The following is a 16,247-nucleotide window of genomic DNA, read 5'->3' as shown; positions in this document are numbered from 1 at the left end:
CCATCCGTTTTGTCACCAAAGCCCCATATACTACCCACCACTGCGACGTCTATGCTCTCGTTTGCTGGCCCTCACTACATATTCGTCGCCATACCCACTGGCTCCAGGTCATCTACAAGTATTTTATAGGTAAAGCCCCGCCTTATCTCAGCTCACTGGTCACCATAGCAACACCCACCCGTAGCACGTGCTCCAGCAGGTATATTTCACTGGTCATTCCCAAAGCCAACTCCCCATTTGGCCACCTTTCCTTCCAGTTCTCTGCTGCCAATGACTGGAACAAATAGCAAAAATCACTGAAGCTGGAGTCTTATATCTCCCTCTCTAACTTTAAGCATCAGCTGTCAGAGCAGCTTACCAATCACTGTACCTGTGCACATCCAAATACCTCATCTCCATATTGTTATTTATCCTCTTGCTCTTTTGCACCCCAGTATCTCGACTTGCACATCTATCACTCCAGTGTTAATGCTAAATTGTAATTATTTCACCTCTATGGCCTATTTATTGCCTTACCTCCCTACTCTTTTACATTTGTACACACTGTACATAGATTTTTCTATTGTGTTATTGACTGTCCGTTTGTTTATGTGTAACTCTGTTGTTGTTTTTGTTGCACTGCTTTGCTTTATCTTTGCCAGCTCGCAGTTGTAAATGACAACTTGTTCTCAACTGGCCTACCTGGTTACATAAATTCAAATTCTGCTCTGAAACTGAATGGTCAATTGCTAATCAATCTGGATAAGACCATCTGCTAAATGGCAACAAAAAAGAGAAAATAGGAGGTAAAAGACGGACAGAAAACTTGGTGCCACTTACCTTTGATTTGGAGGAGTCACTGCATGCTGAATCTGGGAGAGGAGAAGGCATGAGAAACCATCTTTAAAGCATTTACAATCTGCTGAACACAATTATCAAGTCAGGGAGAGAGGACAGACTGTAGGCAGATCACAGGGTAGAGTGAAGAGACCGACAGAAACCTGCACTGTGAGGGGGCAGGAGATTCAACAGAGGGGATTTGTAGCTCACAGAGATGAAGGAAGGAAACAGAAGAAAGGCACTGTCCATGAGAGAGGAGGAAGAGAGGAGGTGGCCAGGAATGGAGGGATGACAGGAACAAGATGAAACCCGGCAGTGTGCACTAGGACAGGAAGCAGCTCATGCTCATAACAGGACGTACCCAAAGGGTACATCAACACATCACGGACCACAGATTACATCAGTCACAAACGATTACAATACACAGTCAGCCACCAGCAATAGGGCATTTGTTCTCATCTCAGAGACATCAATCACATAGGAAGGGATGACAACACGTCTCTGTGTGTTGTAGTTGTTCCACCCATGCAGGCTAGCCACGTTAAAATGGGCAGGTTGTGCAATATGTCTCGAACTCTATTCTATAATCCCTGTAGCACTCGTGAACATTCTGGGTTAGGTCAATTGAATATGATTGACAACCAAAAACACTACAAAACAGGGTCCGTACAAAAACCTTATCAAAGAAATCATTCCCTACATAAATATTGCAACTATCAAGCCAGAATAGTGTGTGTTGGGTGGGGTGTGGGGGGGGGGGGGGGGTACGGCTTAAAGGAAAACTCCATGCAAAAACCATCTGCTGGTATTTGATGCATCATACAGCCAGTATGATACATATGATGCAAAACACAGAATCATACAGTGCATGTTAAGTTACAGCCTTATTCTCAAGTTGATTAACACAATCCTCAATCTACACACAGTGGCCTCCTTCATTCTTAAATGGATGAAATTTGGAACCACCAAGACGCTTCCGAGAGCTGGCCACCCGGTCAAACTGAGCAATCGGGGGAGAAGGGCCTTAGTCAGGGAGGTCACTCAGACTCCAGAGTTCCTCTGTGGAGATGGGAGAACCCTCCAGAAAGACGACCATCTTTGCAGCACTCCACCAAATCAGGGCGTTATGGTAGAGTGGCCAGACGGAAGCCACTCCTCAGTAAAAGGCACATGAAAGCCCGCTTGGAGTCTGCCAAAAGGCACTTAAAGACTCTCAGACCATGAGAAACAAGATTCTCTGGTCTGATGAAACCAAGATTTAACTTTTTGGCCTGAATGCCAAGCTTCAGGTCTGGAGAAAAACCTGGCAGGTTCTGAGGCAGGTTCTGAGACTGGTGTGATGGTTCACCTTCCAAGAGAACTACCCGAAACACACAGCCAAGACAACGCAGGAGTGGCTTCCGGACAAGTCTCTGAATGTCCTTGAGTGGCCCAGCCAGAGCCCAGACTTGAACATCTCTAGAGAGATCTGAAAATAGCTGTGCAGCAACGCTCCCCATCCAACCTGACAAAGCTTGAGAGGATCTGCAGAGAAGAATGGGAGAAACTCCCCAGATACAGGTGTGCCAAGCTTGTAGCATCATACCCAAGAAGACTCCAGACTGTAATCGCTGCCAAAGGTGCTTCAACACAGTACCGAGTAAAGGGTCTGAATACTTATGTAAATGTAACATTTCCATATTTATTTTGATAAAAACCTGTTTTTTGCTTTTGTCATTATGGGGTATTGTGTGTAGATTGTTGTTTTTTCCCTCAACAACAACGTAATCCATTTTAGAATAAGGCTGTCACGTAACAAAATGTGGGAAAAGTCAAAAGGTCTGAATACTTTCTGAATGCACTGTATGATGAAAAATGCATCATAACGGCTCTATTTCTATATTTAGAAAATTCTATATCTTCAAAACTTGATCGCTGACATGCAAAACAGTTTGGGACTATATCAACAATAATATACTAATGAAACAACGGAATTTTCCTTTAAGTGTGTTTGCTTGATTTCCGAGTTGTGTGTGTCCGAGTTGGGGTCAATTCCATTTAAATTCTTGTCAGCTGTATTGGACATGGAATATCTCCATATAGGAAATGCTATTTACCGTAATCATTTGGAATATAGGTGGAACTGACCCCAAATCTGTTGTGTATATCAGTGTGCTACACAAGGATTCTGATGGGAAAGGTGGGTGTTTGATAGACGTGGATGGTCGGTGTGTTGTGGTAGAAGTACGTAGCAGTGAGGGAGGAGCTAGGTGCCAGTGTTCGGCTGTAGTTGGTGTTTCTGATGCTGAGAAAAAAAGTGGTTCATTGAGAAGACTAGGGGTGAATCTCAGAAGTCTTTTCCTGATTCCTTGAATCATCTCCTCACCTCTTTCACATAACATCAGAGGGAAGCAAGGAAAGATCTCCTCAGACCGTCTCCCCCAATGCTGTCCTTGCTTCCATCTAACGTTTTGAGTAGACTGCACGCAATAAATAGTACAATACCTTCGAGATTCACCCTATGATGTCCATCTCAAATGTATGATTGAGAGTCAAATGTGACAGGAGGGCAGAGAGGGACAAAAGCAACCAGAGCAACTTTACTTACTATCTCACCCGCATCCTTCTAACCTCCCTAGTCAATGTGTGTGTGTGTGTAACTATGTTCTGATCTCTCCTAGATGTCTTTTGAGTGTGTTAGAGAACAGCCAGCTCAGCCCCCCACCACTACAACCCCCCCCAGACACCATGACAGTAATGCCACATGAGCAGGCGGTAGTGAAACCGTGACCGTACCATGCTACTTGTCCTCGCGATCAGCTTTAGAGACAAGAGACAGCAGACAGGCTTTCAGAAGAAACTACTGCAGGCACTGCTCTGTATGTACCCATTAGGTTATAAGGTATTTTCATTTTAGAGAAATGTGAAAAACGTGCACACCAACAGGAAATGACAAAACATCGACGTCTCTTTCTTTCTGTTTTTCTCCGCTCCTTCATGTTTCCCCCCAAGTTAACAGAGCTGAGGGTTTCTGCAGACTAGGCAGCTATACTGGGGACAACACTCATCGTCCTTCTTCCTACAGTCCCAGCTGTCCACCACTGACATTACAGAGTCCACCAGTGACATCAGCGAGTGAAAGACGCCACCCACTTGGCCGGTGTCAGATTGGGTCAATGTGTGAGTGCTGGACAGGTACAGGGGAGAAAAAAACACACTACACACAAACCAAGGGTAGGGGTCAGAAGGGTTAATACTTCCACTCTGTTGTTTTGTTTGTTTGTTGTTTTGGGGGAAAGAACATGCCGGGTTTATATGGGAGGGGAAGAAAAGAACTGAAAGAAAAGGAGTCTTCATCTCAACATAAAGAGCAAAGCACAGGGAGAGATGACATGAGCAAAGCACAGGGAGAGATGACATGAGCAAAGCACAGGGAGAGATGACATGAGCAAAGCACAGGGAGAGATGACATGAGCAAAGCACAGGGAGAGATGACATGAGCAAAGCACAGGGAGAGATGACATGAGCAAAGCACAGGGAGAGATGACATGAGCAAAGCACAGGGAGAGATGACATGAGCAAAGCACAGGGAGAGATGACATGAGCAAAGCACAGGGAGAGATGACATGAGCAAAGCACAGGGAGAGATGACATGAGCAAAGCACAGGGAGAGATGACATGAGCAAAGCACAGGGAGAGATGACATGAGCAAAGCACAGGGAGAGATGACATGAGCAAAGCACAGGGAGAGATGACATGAGCAAAGCACAGGGAGAGATGACATGAGCAAAGCACAGGGAGAGATGACATGAGCAAAGCACAGGGAGAGATGACATGAGCAAAGGAAAAAATAAACATAAAAAAGCAAAAAGAGAGAACTGGGAAAATGATCTAACGTAAAAGACAATTCATCGTCTTGGGCAAATGAAAAAAGAATGACAACGAAACAGACCGTAACAACATTTGCAAATTCTTTTCAGCAATTTCCAATTGGATAACCGAAAATCCTTCCATTGAAGAATTGCTAAAATAGCTTGCCTTTACAAAAGCACGAGACTTTTCAGTAGACTTGCTTAGCTTTAGATCATCTGATGGAAAGCAAACAAGAAGCCTCTTATTTTAGGACTAACAGGTACATTCTGAACATACCCAGGAAATGCGTGTGTCCCTTTTTCTGAGGCTCATTAGTATACTGGTAAAACGGTCACAGGAGTGTTGCATTAGAGCCACGCCAGGCGTGGTAACAATGAAAAAAAGGTGAGTTACCTGAGACTTCCGCAGCTGAGGTGGTTGTTGTGGTCCGGCCGATGTTGGACAGCAGGTGGTCGATGTTTGGCACAGGCTGAGACTGCACTGTACTCTCCTGTTCCACTGAGGTCTGCAGGAGTGAGATCCAATGAGGGAGAGGAACGTAGAGGAAAGAAGTCAACGAGGGATGCAGAGAGAAAAATGTTCACCTCATACAACACTTTAGCCAACCAGCAAGATTAACAAACATCCACTACATCACACACTGAACATTGTGTGTTATTACCAGCTGAGAGTAGCATGACCGAGTGTGTTTAGATAGGTGTGTGGGCGGGGTGAGAACGCAGTAGCGAGATGGCGAGAGAGATGCTACGTACAACAGGGTCATCGTCCCCCTCCTCAGTGAAGAACCAGTCAAACTGCTGAATGAGGTTCTCCACTATCTTGCACTGGTCTGGCATGTGGTTGACCATATTGGTCATGTTGTCCTCTGAGGTCCTGACCAGAGTCGGACCAAACACGATGGCCAGGTTACGAGGCTCCATCTGGGGGGAGGGGGAGACGTGAGTGGCATTCAGTCAAGTCCATACACAAGGCCTCTCTATTAAAAGGCTCCATTTAAAAAACATTTTATCCCTCACACGGACATACCTTATTTTTCTCACAGTTTTCAGAGACCAACTTAAGGTGTCCAGAGAGAAATTTGAGGGTTTCATAGTGATGCTCAGGCAATTCAAGGATCTGCGAAGAGAAGAGAACCAACCTTCAATGCTTGAATGCAACAATTAAAACCTACCACTAGACTACATGACGCTCTTATTCCTATAGATCTATAAAACCCTCATAGAATGAACTGTAACTTACCAGCCTCTTGAGCTCTTTCAACCTCTCCACTGCGTCTTCTGTTCGATTGGCTTCAATAAAATCTGCATATTTTTCTGTAAATAGAATACAAGGACCACTTAGTTCCTTTAACAACCATGACTAAATAAATATGATTAATTAACAATGCTTTCTTAACCAATTGTCTTTCCTTTATATGCATGCATTTACTACAGTGCCTTGCGAAAGTATTCGGCCCCCTTGAACTTTGCGACCTTTTGCCACATTTCAGGCTTCAAACATAAAGATATAAAACTGTATTTGTTTGTGAAGAATCAACAACAAGCGGGACACAATCATGAAGTGGAACGACATTTATTGGATATTTCAAACTTTTTTAACAAATCAAAAACTGAAAAATTGGGCGTGCAATATTATTCAGCCCCCTTAAGTTAATACTTTGTAGCGCCACCTTTTGCTGCGATTACAGCTGTAAGTCGCTTGGGGTATGTCTCTATCAGTTTTGCACATCGAGAGACTGAATTTTTTCCCATTCCTCCTTGCAAAACAGCTCGAGCTCAGTGAGGTTGGATGGAGAGTATTTGTGAACAGCAGTTTTCAGTTCTTTCCACAGATTCTCGATTGGATTCAGGTCTGGACTTTGACTTGGCCATTCTAACACCTGGATATGTTTATTTTTGAACCATTCCATTGTAGATTTTGCTTTATGTTTTGGATCATTGTCTTGTTGGAAGACAAATCTCCGTCCCAGTCTCAGGTCTTTTGCAGACTCCATCAGGTTTTCTTCCAGAATGGTCCTGTATTTGGCTCCATCCATCTTCCCATCAATTTTAACCATCTTCCCTGTCCCTGCTGAAGAAAAGCAGGCCCAAACCATGATGCTGCCACCACCATGTTTGACAGTGGGGATGGTGTGTTCAGCTGTGTTGCTTTTACGCCAAACATAACGTTTTGCATTGTTGCCAAAAAGTTCAATTTTGGTTTCATCTGACCAGAGCACCTTCTTCCACATGTTTGGTGTGTCTCCCAGGTGGCTTGTGGCAAACTTTAAAAGACACTTTTTATGGATATCTTTAAGAAATGGCTTTCTTCTTGCCACTCTTCCATAAAGGCCAGATTTGTGCAATATACGACTGATTGTTGTCCTATGGACAGAGTCTCCCACCTCAGCTGTAGATCTCTGCAGTTCATCCAGAGTGATCATGGGCCTCTTGGCTGCATCTCTGATCAGTCTTCTCCTTGTATGAGCTGAAAGTTTAGAGGGACGGCCAGGTCTTGGTAGATTTGCAGTGGTCTGATACTCCTTCCATTTCAATATTATCGCTTGCACAGTGCTCCTTGGGATGTTTAAAGCTTGGGAAATCTTTTTGTATCCAAATGCGGCTTTAAACTTCTTCACAAAAGTATCTCGGACCTGCCTGGTGTGTTCCTTGTTCTTCATGATGCTCTCTGCGCTTTTAACGGACCTCTGAGACTATCACAGTGCAGGTGCATTTATACGGAGACTTGATTACACACAGGTGGATTGTATTTATCCTCCTTAGTCATTTAGGTCAACATTGGATCATTCAGAGATCCTCACTGAACTTCTGGAGAGAGTTTGCTGCACTGAAAGTAAAGGGGCTGAATAATTTTGCATGCCCAATTTTTCAGTTTTTGATTTGTTAAAAAAGTTTGAAATATCCAATAAATGTTGTTTCACTTCATGATTGTGTCCCACTTGTTGTTGATTCTTCACAAAAAAATACAGTTTTATATCTTTATGTTTGAAGCCTGAAATGTGGCAAAAGGTCGCAAAGTTCAAGGGGGCCGAATACTTTCGCAAGGCACTGTATGTGTTCAGTATCTCACCATTTGTAAAAAGGGGTTCTGGAAGTTTCCGGAAGAAGGATTTCAGTAAACTACTGATCACATTTAGGTCCCTCCATTTCTGTCAAGGAAAACAAGTGAGAAAACCATTAAAGGAGTTCTTGTGAGGTATGGGAGATATATATGTATGTTTCAAGTTTTAATGTCACATGCACAAGTACAGACAAGTGCCTTTCTTGCAAACTCAAAACCCAACAATGCAATAAATCAATAAGAATGTAATACTTAAAGAAAACAGTAACACAGAGCAAAAAATAAGAAGCATGAAGAACACAGTAAGTAAGCAAGCAAGCATACTATATACAGGGTCAGTTCCAATAGCATATTTACAATGTGCAGGGATATTGGAGTGATGGAGGTAGATATGTATAGGGGTAAGGTGACTTGGCAACAGGATATAAGAAACAGAGTCGCAGCAGCTTGTATGTGAGTGGGTGTGTTTGTATGTGTAGAGTCAGTATAAATGTACTGTAATATGTAATATTACGTGTCTATGAGCAGATTGAATTGTGTGTGTGTGTGTCTGTGTGTGTGTGTGTGTGTGTGTGTGTGTGTGTGTGTGTGTGTGTGTGTGTGTGTGTGTGTGTGTGTGTGTGTGTGTGTGTGTATGTGTGTAGGGCCCTGTGAGTGTGCATAGAGACAGTGCAAAAATAAAGGTCAATAAAGATACAAGGTAGACTCAGATAGTCCGTGTAGCTATTCTGTTAGCTATTTAACAGTCTTATTGCTTGGGGATAGAAAATATTCAAGAGCCTGTTGGTACCAGACTTGATGCACTGGTACCGCTTGCCATGCGGAAGCAGAGAGAATAGTCTATGGCTTCGGTGGTTGGAGTCAATTTTCCGGGCCTTCCTTTCACACCGCCTGATACAGAGGTCCTGGATGGCAGGGAGCTCGGCCCCAGTGATGTGCTGGGCTGTCCGCACCAGCCTCTGTAGAGCCATGCGATCGATGGCGGCGCGATTGCAAGACCAGGCAGTGATGCAGCCAGTCAAAATGCTCTCAACGGTAGAGCTGTAGAACTTTGAGGATTTGAGGACCAATGCCAAACCTTTTCAACGTCCTGGGAGGGAGGAGGAGCTGTCGCGGCTTCTTCCCGTCTGTGCATGTGTGTTTGGACCATTTTAAGACTTTAGTGATTTGTACACCGAGGAACTTGAAGCTCTCGACCTGCTCCACTACAGTCCTGTCAATGTGGGCATGATCGCCCCCCCCCCATGACGTTTCCTGTAGACCACCATCAGCTCCTTGGTCTTACTGACGTTGAGGGAGAGGTTGTTGTTCTGGGACCACACTGCCAGGGCACTGACCTCCTCCCTGTAGTCTGCCTCATCGTCGTCGGTGATCAGGCCTACCACCGTTGCGTTGTCAGCAAACTTGAGTGTGTTGAAGTCGTGCTTGGCCACTCAGTCGTGGGTAAACGGAGAGTACAGGAGGGGACTAAGCACACATCCCTGTGGGGCCCCTGTGTTGAGGGTCAGCGCGGCGGAGATGACGTTGCCTACCCTCACCACCTGGGGTCAGCCCGTCAGGAGGTCCAGGATCCAGTTGCAGATGGAGGTGTTCAGACCCAGAGTCCTAAGCTTGGTGACGAACTTGGGTGGGACAATAGTGTTGAACGTTGAGCTGTAGTCAATGAGCAGCATTCTCACATAGGTATTCCTCTTATCTAGGTGGGTTATGGCAGTGTGGAGAGCAATTGAGATTGCGTCATCTATGGATCTGTTGGGGTGGTATGCAAATTGGAGTGGGTCTAGGGTGGCTGGGATGGTGGAGTTAATGTGTGCCATAAACAGCTTCTCAAAGCACTTCATGATTACAGATGTGAGCGCTACAGGGTGGTAGTCATTGTGGCATGACGCATTAGAGTTCTTGGGAATAGGAATGATGGTTGTTAGCTTAAAACATGTGGGGATTACAGACTGGAACAAGGAGAGGTTGGTGTGTGTCTGTGTGTGTCACTCACATCTTCTTGGATGTCGATGTCACTCATCAGTCCTTTATTGTCCAGCTCCTCCTGCATGCTGGAGATGGCAGCGTTGTTCCCTGGTACTCTGTAGATCCCAGTGTACTCCAGCCCCCTCTCCTCTACCAGCTTACAGCACACCTCCACGATGAGGGGAACAAACTACACGGCATTAAGCCTTTAGCATTATACATATTGGATGAATCAAGAAACAAATAAATAGATACCACTTTCATAAACATAACATAGAACTTAAACCTCGCAAATGTAAGACCATCAAAGGGGAACAAAACACATGCTCAATTCATTCAACATCATTTCCACCATGTCTTTCTCACATGTGAACACACACACACTCTCTCACTTACCCTGTTGGTCTGTGCAGATGGGCAGTCATCGAGGCGCACCCCAAAGGTGACCCCAGCTGTGGCCTTCTTCTCAAAGGGCTTCCTCATGATCCCGGGGATGCCCCTCCTCCAGGCAGCCTTATCCCGTGGAGGACTGGAGTCATCTGACAGAACACACACAAAGCAGCCGTGTCAGAGCTAATCCACACTAAAGGTACACACTCAAACCACACTAGCTACTGGAGGGTCAACAGCTGCTTCTGCAGGCGGCCAAAGATAAACATTTTCAATAACATATTTCCACATGAAGGCCTACCATATTTACTGTGCACCTTTACTGTGTAGAACAGCTATACCTTCGGCACTATGCACTCCTTTTCAGCTGTTTGTAAAGGACACAGCATGTCTACTGGTGGTAAATGTAATCACTGGCTTTAAGCCCTCTTTTGTAATCTTACCCCTCTCTCCTGTTTTGGGTGAGTGTGGGCTCTTGCCTTCTCCCTTCCCCCCCAGGAAGGTGTGTCTGATACTGAGGGACTGCCGGGAGGTTTTGGGGGAAGGCTCAGTCTTGGTGCTGGGGGCACTGGATCCAACACAGAGACACAAATATGATATTCTAGTACATTCAATAATACTATGTGTGACTTGAATGGCTTGTGCATAGGAGTGTGTCTAAAGGGACATTTCATTGTGGGTGAAATAAAGAGGGCGTGTGTCAGGCTGCATACCTCATCATGGTGTTGTACTCTCTGATCTTTCTGCTGATCAGGTCCTGGCTGGTTATACCAGCACTCTGAAACACATCACAGACAACAAAGTCAGTCCATGTAAAGAATCAAACCTAAAAGGGTTAATCACTGATCTACCGTTTGTGCAGAGAGTTTAAAGTTAACATGATTTAGTAGTTTACCACACTGAATCCTGTTTGTGCTATTTAGAAGTAATGGGCTGGTCCCCAGTAGTGAGACTCTGTGGGAGAATGAGACCACAGACAAAGACCCAAGGAAGGCTAACTGAGAAGGGGCAAACCGCTGAACAAGCAAGTGAACTGTTAGCTCATTTCACAGGCCAACAGACGAGGTGATAGAACAGCAACAGTAAAACATTCTTGTTAGAGTCCAGCAGGGGATGTTTTTGTATTTTCTGTAGCCTAGTGATATCATGCATACAGTAAGCATTAGTAGTCGAGGGGTAGTTTCCCCAGACAGTTTTAAGCATAATTCTGGATTAAAATACATGTTCAATGCTTTTTCAGGAATAGACTTAATCTATGTTAGGGAAACTGTCCCTAGTGTTAAAATGGTTTGACATTGTTACTTTAAGGCAGCAGTAGTCAGTCTACCCACAGAACAGGAACACCAAGGCACCCGGACAAACTCTTCATAGCAGTTAACCCAAGGGGAGGAGCAGTGAACGAAGATGGTTTAGTCTCCCTGTCCAAAATCTATTGTTTCTTCTAGTGACCAAGGACAGTGACAATGACTGGTGTAAATGAGATCCAAGAAGTGCAAATGCAGGCTACTCACAAGTGACTGCTTCAAAAAAAGGACACAGGCATTTCAAACAACTGCCTTGAGGTAAGGTTATGACCTGGGCACCTGAATCTTGGTATACATGCTAGCTACTGTATGCAAGTCACTTTGGATAAAAACATGTGCTCAGCAAAGAATGATTCAATCTAAGATTGGTCACCAAAGAACTGAAATGCACTACAATGACATCATGTGATTATGATTAGATTAGTAATGCAGTCGATTAGAGCGTAGCATCTTTCCCAGAAGAACCCACCTCATCATCCAGATTACTATTCTCCTGGATGACTCTGATCCAGGACAGCATGTCATCCCTGCCCTCCGCCTGGAACAGGTACCCGCAGTGGGACGTGGTCAGCCGCAGCACGTTCTTGCGTTTTGTGTCGCTGTAGGAGATGTCAATCAGGCAGGCCTTGATGCTGATTGGCTGTGGGTCGTCGTCGGACTGGGAGTGGGAGGAGGCGTGAGAGACGCCGTCCTTCTTGTCCTTGTAGAGCGTGAGGGCGTGGCCTCGCAGCACAGCGTACATCTGCTTCCACGACCTCGAACCCCCACTTACACGCTACAGAGAGTTGGGGAGAGAAAGAAACGAGATAAGGCTCTGTGTGAAGATCAAAATTGTTTGCATTGTGGGGGTGGGCGTGCATGTTTTCTTTTTCACACTATTGTGGATATTTTTGTTTCACATGGTCCTTTCCAGCATCTATGGTGGATTGTAACCAGACCAGCACAGTAGACCGCCACATGATTTGACAATATAAAAACACATACCTTGCTCTTCTCAGTGTTGAGCTGCCTGAAGTTGAGCCAGCCTTCTTTAGAAGAGTCACTGAAGATATCTGAAGAGGAGTCCCTTCTGGAACCAGAGTCATCAGACGACTTGTGTCCATCCAGCGCCTACACACACACACACACACACACCAATAGGAGTATCAGCAGAAACAGCGAGCCTGTACTCTTAAAGAGCGTCAATCCCCAGGAGTCTCGGGAGCATCAAAGCCTGACTACCGCAGGAAAATCACAGACAGGCGAGTTCATTATGGCTGAGGAAATCAAGATGAGCCAAAAACCACACAACACATCCTGTCAATGTGATTAGAAAACATTTCAAAGGCACAGGGAGAGTAGAAAGACTGAATTAAAAACTAATTTAATAAAAGTAGCAGCTAGTCACGCCGTTGGGCACTCAATGTGGGGAAAAGCAGAAGACCTTAATCATAATAGTCCCTAGCAATTTAACAGACATTATAAACACAGCCAACATGTCATCGATAAACCTTTATAGAGCTGTTATAACCCTTTACAGTTGTTATAAACACAGCCGACATGTTGTGGTTAATTAACCCTGGATAGATCCGTGTCCTCACCTTTCTTAGGCCTCTCAGTCCAGGCATGTGTTTACTGTTGGACCGGCTGGAGACCGAGAGAAGGAGGGGGACAAAATGGCAGATATTAGGAGGATGAACAGAGAACCATTGGAAAAGTGTATCATGAGAAATCAGACCAAATTTCAAAAGGGACTTACCCTCTGCCTTCCTCTCTGTAGTTATCCAGACCCTCGTCACAGGATTTGGACCGCTCTTGTTTGGTCGAAGCATCAGACTCCAGGATAGCATTTCTGAGAGACTCTTGAGAACGGAAGATGTATACAACGACAGTGTGAAGGGCTGTGTCATGGCAACAGGGGTACATAAGTGTTTTAAGGAGTCAGGGCAGAGTGATGTTCCAGCTGGGTGTTATTGGTGAGGGTCAGTGGTGGTATTAGAGCTCAATATCACAGGACTAGAGATTCAAATTCGGCCCATTTTTCTGCCGACTAACTGACCCTCATTAACCAGTCAACAAAGAGTAAAAAAAATCCCCAATGGTAAAATGACTTGACCAACAGAAAATACTATCAGATATCTGTATATAATGACGAGATGTGTATGTTTCCGCCCTAACAATGGGAGGTGTCGGCGGGAAGGCAGTCGACAAGCTTAGGCCCAAAATAAGTCCATTGAAACTCATTGGGCTTACTTTGGACAGATTTTGTCGAGAGTGAAACTTCTCGCGTTGACTCTTCCTCTCTGATACTATGCATGCATACAAGGACAGGACATTTTTCATTATGAGCTTAATGAAAACATGCAACAATAGCCTGTTATTGAACATGCAACTCCTGTAATTAAGCAGATAAAACATCATTTTCAAACATTTACCCAAATACAATTAGCGGAAAACACCGTTGTAAACAGCAGACCTAATGTGAGCAGTTCCACACGTGACAGGGATGAACATCGCTGTTAGAAACTTAGAAAGAGTAACTACCATGATGGGTTGCTATATGACTAGGACTGTGCCTTTGGCTTTCTGGACAATGAAAGAAAGTTGATATGAAAACCAATAGAACAGGAGAGAAATGCTGGTTAATGGCTAGAGGAAGACTTTATTAAATAATTGCCTCCACGTCTCTATGGATGGATTTTCACTAGGCTACTTTGAACAAGGTAAGATATGCCTCATTTTTTGAAGTAAAACGATCAGGTTTCAAACAGGTCTACTGCCTCAAGCTCACATTGCAAAGTGGTGGTGACCACTGACAGTAGGCAGGCTATAGTTTATGCCTCCTAATGGCGAATGGGAGACACACTTTACAAGTTGAGATTGGGAAATAAAAATAGCTTTTTAATTGTGGCCACCAAAGTGTACCATGCGATCGCATATAGAGATGTTACATGTTGTGCAGTGACTGAGCTTCCAAAAGCAGGCTTCACTCCAGTAGCCTTGAGGAGCTACTCTGGTGCTGTCTGACAGGTGGTAGGCTATTCCGCTCCTCAAACTAGGCTCTGTATCCTGTCTGACAGGTGGTAGGCTATTCCGCTCCTCAAACTAGGCTCTGTATCCTGTCTGACAGGTGGTAGGCTATTCCGCTCCTCAAACTAGGCTCTGTATCCTGTCTGACAGGTGGTAGGCTATTCCGCTCCTCAAACTAGGCTCTGTAAGCTGTCTGACAGGTGGTAGGCTATTCCGCTCCTCAAACTAGGCTCTGTAAGCTGTCTGACAGGTGGTAGACTTTTCCTCTCCTCAAACTAGGCTCTGTATCCTGTCTGACAGGTGGTAGGCTATTCCTCTCCTCAAACTAGGCTCTGTAAGCTGTCTGACAGGTGGTAGGCTATTCCTCTCCTCAAACTAGGCTCTGTAAGCTGTCTGACAGGTGGTAGGCTATTCCGCTCCTCAAACTAGGCTCTGTAAGCTGTCTGACAGGTGGTAGGCTATTCCGCTCCTCAAACTAGGCTCTGTAAGCTGTCTGACAGGTGGTAGACTTTTCCTCTCCTCAAACTAGGCTCTGTATCCTGTCTGACAGGTGGTAGGCTATTCCGCTCCTCAAACTAGTCTCTGTATCCTGTCTGACAGGTGGTAGGCTATTCCGCTCCTCAAACTAGGCTCTGTATCCTGTCTGACAGGTGGTAGGCTATTCCGCTCCTCAAACTAGGCTCTGTATCCTGTCTGACAGGTGGTAGGCTATTCCTCTCCTCAAACTAGTCTCTGTAAGCTGTCTGACAGGTGGTAGACTTTTCCTCTCCTCAAACTAGTCTCTGTAAGCTGTCTGACAGGTGGTAGGCTATTCCTCTCCTCAAACTAGTCTCTGTATCCTGTCTGACAGGTGGTAGGCTATTCCTCTCCTCAAACTAGGCTCTGTATCCTGTCTGACAGGTGGTAGGCTATTCCGCTCCTCAAACTAGTCTCTGTATCCTGTTTGACAGGTGGTAGGCTATTCCTCTCCTCAAACTAGTCTCTGTAAGCTGTCTGACAGGTGGTAGGCTATTCCGCTCCTCAAACTAGTCTCTGTAAGCTGTCTGACAGGTGGTAGGCTATTCCTCTCCTCAAACTAGTCTCTGTATCCTGTCTGACAGGTGGTAGGCTATTCCTCTCCTCAAACTAGTCTCTGTAAGCTGTCTGACAGGTGGTAGACTATTCCTCTCCTCAAACTAGTCTCTGTAAGCTGTCTGACAGGTGGTAGGCTATTCCTCTCCTCAAACTAGTCTCTGTATCCTGTCTGACAGGTGGTAGGCTATTCCTCTCCTCAAACTAGTCTCCTTATCCTGTCTGACAGGTGGTAGACTATTCCTCTCCTCAAACTAGTCTCTGTAAGCTGTCTGACAGGTGGTAGGCTATTCCTCTCCTCAAACTAGTCTCTGTATCCTGTCTGACAGGTGGTAGGCTATTCCGCTCCTCAAACTAGGCTCTGTATCCTGTCTGACAGGTGGTAGGCTATTCCTCTCCTCAAACTAGTCTCTGTAAGCTGTCTGACAGGTGGTAGGCTATTCCGCTCCTCAAACTAGTCTCTGTAAGCTGACTGACAGGTGGTAGGCTATTCCTCTCCTCAAACTAGTCTCTGTAAGCTGTCTGACAGGTGGTAGACTATTCCTCTCCTCAAACTAGTCTCTGTAAGCTGTCTGACAGGTGGTAGGCTATTCCTCTCCTCAAACTAGTCTCTGTATCCTGTCTGACAGGTGGTAGGCTATTCCACTCCTCAAACTAGGCTCTGTAAGCTGTGCGTGGGATAAATAAAATGCACAAAGACTAACAAAAACACACAGGGCCATTTAATTCCACAAACATTATGCAAATTAACCTACAGACCGATAAGCATGACCGGTC

The 16,247-nt window shown here is 45.1% G+C and overlaps 1 protein-coding gene across 10 annotated transcripts in view; it reads right to left on the bottom strand.

Moving 5' to 3' along the window:
- The window catches only part of arhgap21b (Rho GTPase activating protein 21b), a 79,266-nt gene that overhangs the window by 6,998 nt on the left and 56,021 nt on the right, over positions 1–16,247 (bottom strand). For 7 of the 10 annotated variants that reach the window (XM_036986019.2, XM_036986022.2, XM_036986021.2 and 4 more), the window contains 14 exons: positions 13,129–13,231; positions 12,971–13,016; positions 12,375–12,500; positions 11,860–12,165; positions 10,800–10,864; positions 10,530–10,654; positions 10,093–10,235; positions 9,725–9,886; positions 7,741–7,819; positions 5,911–5,984; positions 5,698–5,787; positions 5,424–5,591; positions 5,065–5,176; positions 820–851 (listed from right to left, as the gene is read on the bottom strand). In XM_036986019.2, the coding sequence (XP_036841914.2) occupies positions 820–851; positions 5,065–5,176; positions 5,424–5,591; positions 5,698–5,787; positions 5,911–5,984; positions 7,741–7,819; positions 9,725–9,886; positions 10,093–10,235; positions 10,530–10,654; positions 10,800–10,864; positions 11,860–12,165; positions 12,375–12,500; positions 12,971–13,016; positions 13,129–13,231 (1,631 nt within the window). Of the gene's footprint in view, positions 1–819; positions 852–3,594; positions 4,016–5,064; positions 5,177–5,423; positions 5,592–5,697; positions 5,788–5,910; positions 5,985–7,740; positions 7,820–9,724; positions 9,887–10,092; positions 10,236–10,529; positions 10,655–10,799; positions 10,865–11,859; positions 12,166–12,374; positions 12,501–12,970; positions 13,017–13,128; positions 13,232–16,247 lie in introns of all 10 variants that reach the window. The other 3 variants (XR_016482567.1, XR_016482569.1, XR_016482568.1) reach the window with 2 other exon arrangements.

The sequence above is a fragment of the Oncorhynchus mykiss genome, chromosome 8 (assembly GCF_057628025.1).
Source record: "Oncorhynchus mykiss isolate SJ-2025 chromosome 8, ASM5762802v1, whole genome shotgun sequence".
NCBI classification, from domain to species: domain Eukaryota; kingdom Metazoa; phylum Chordata; class Actinopteri; order Salmoniformes; family Salmonidae; genus Oncorhynchus; species Oncorhynchus mykiss.
This window is presented reverse-complemented; position numbering and strand designations above follow the sequence as displayed.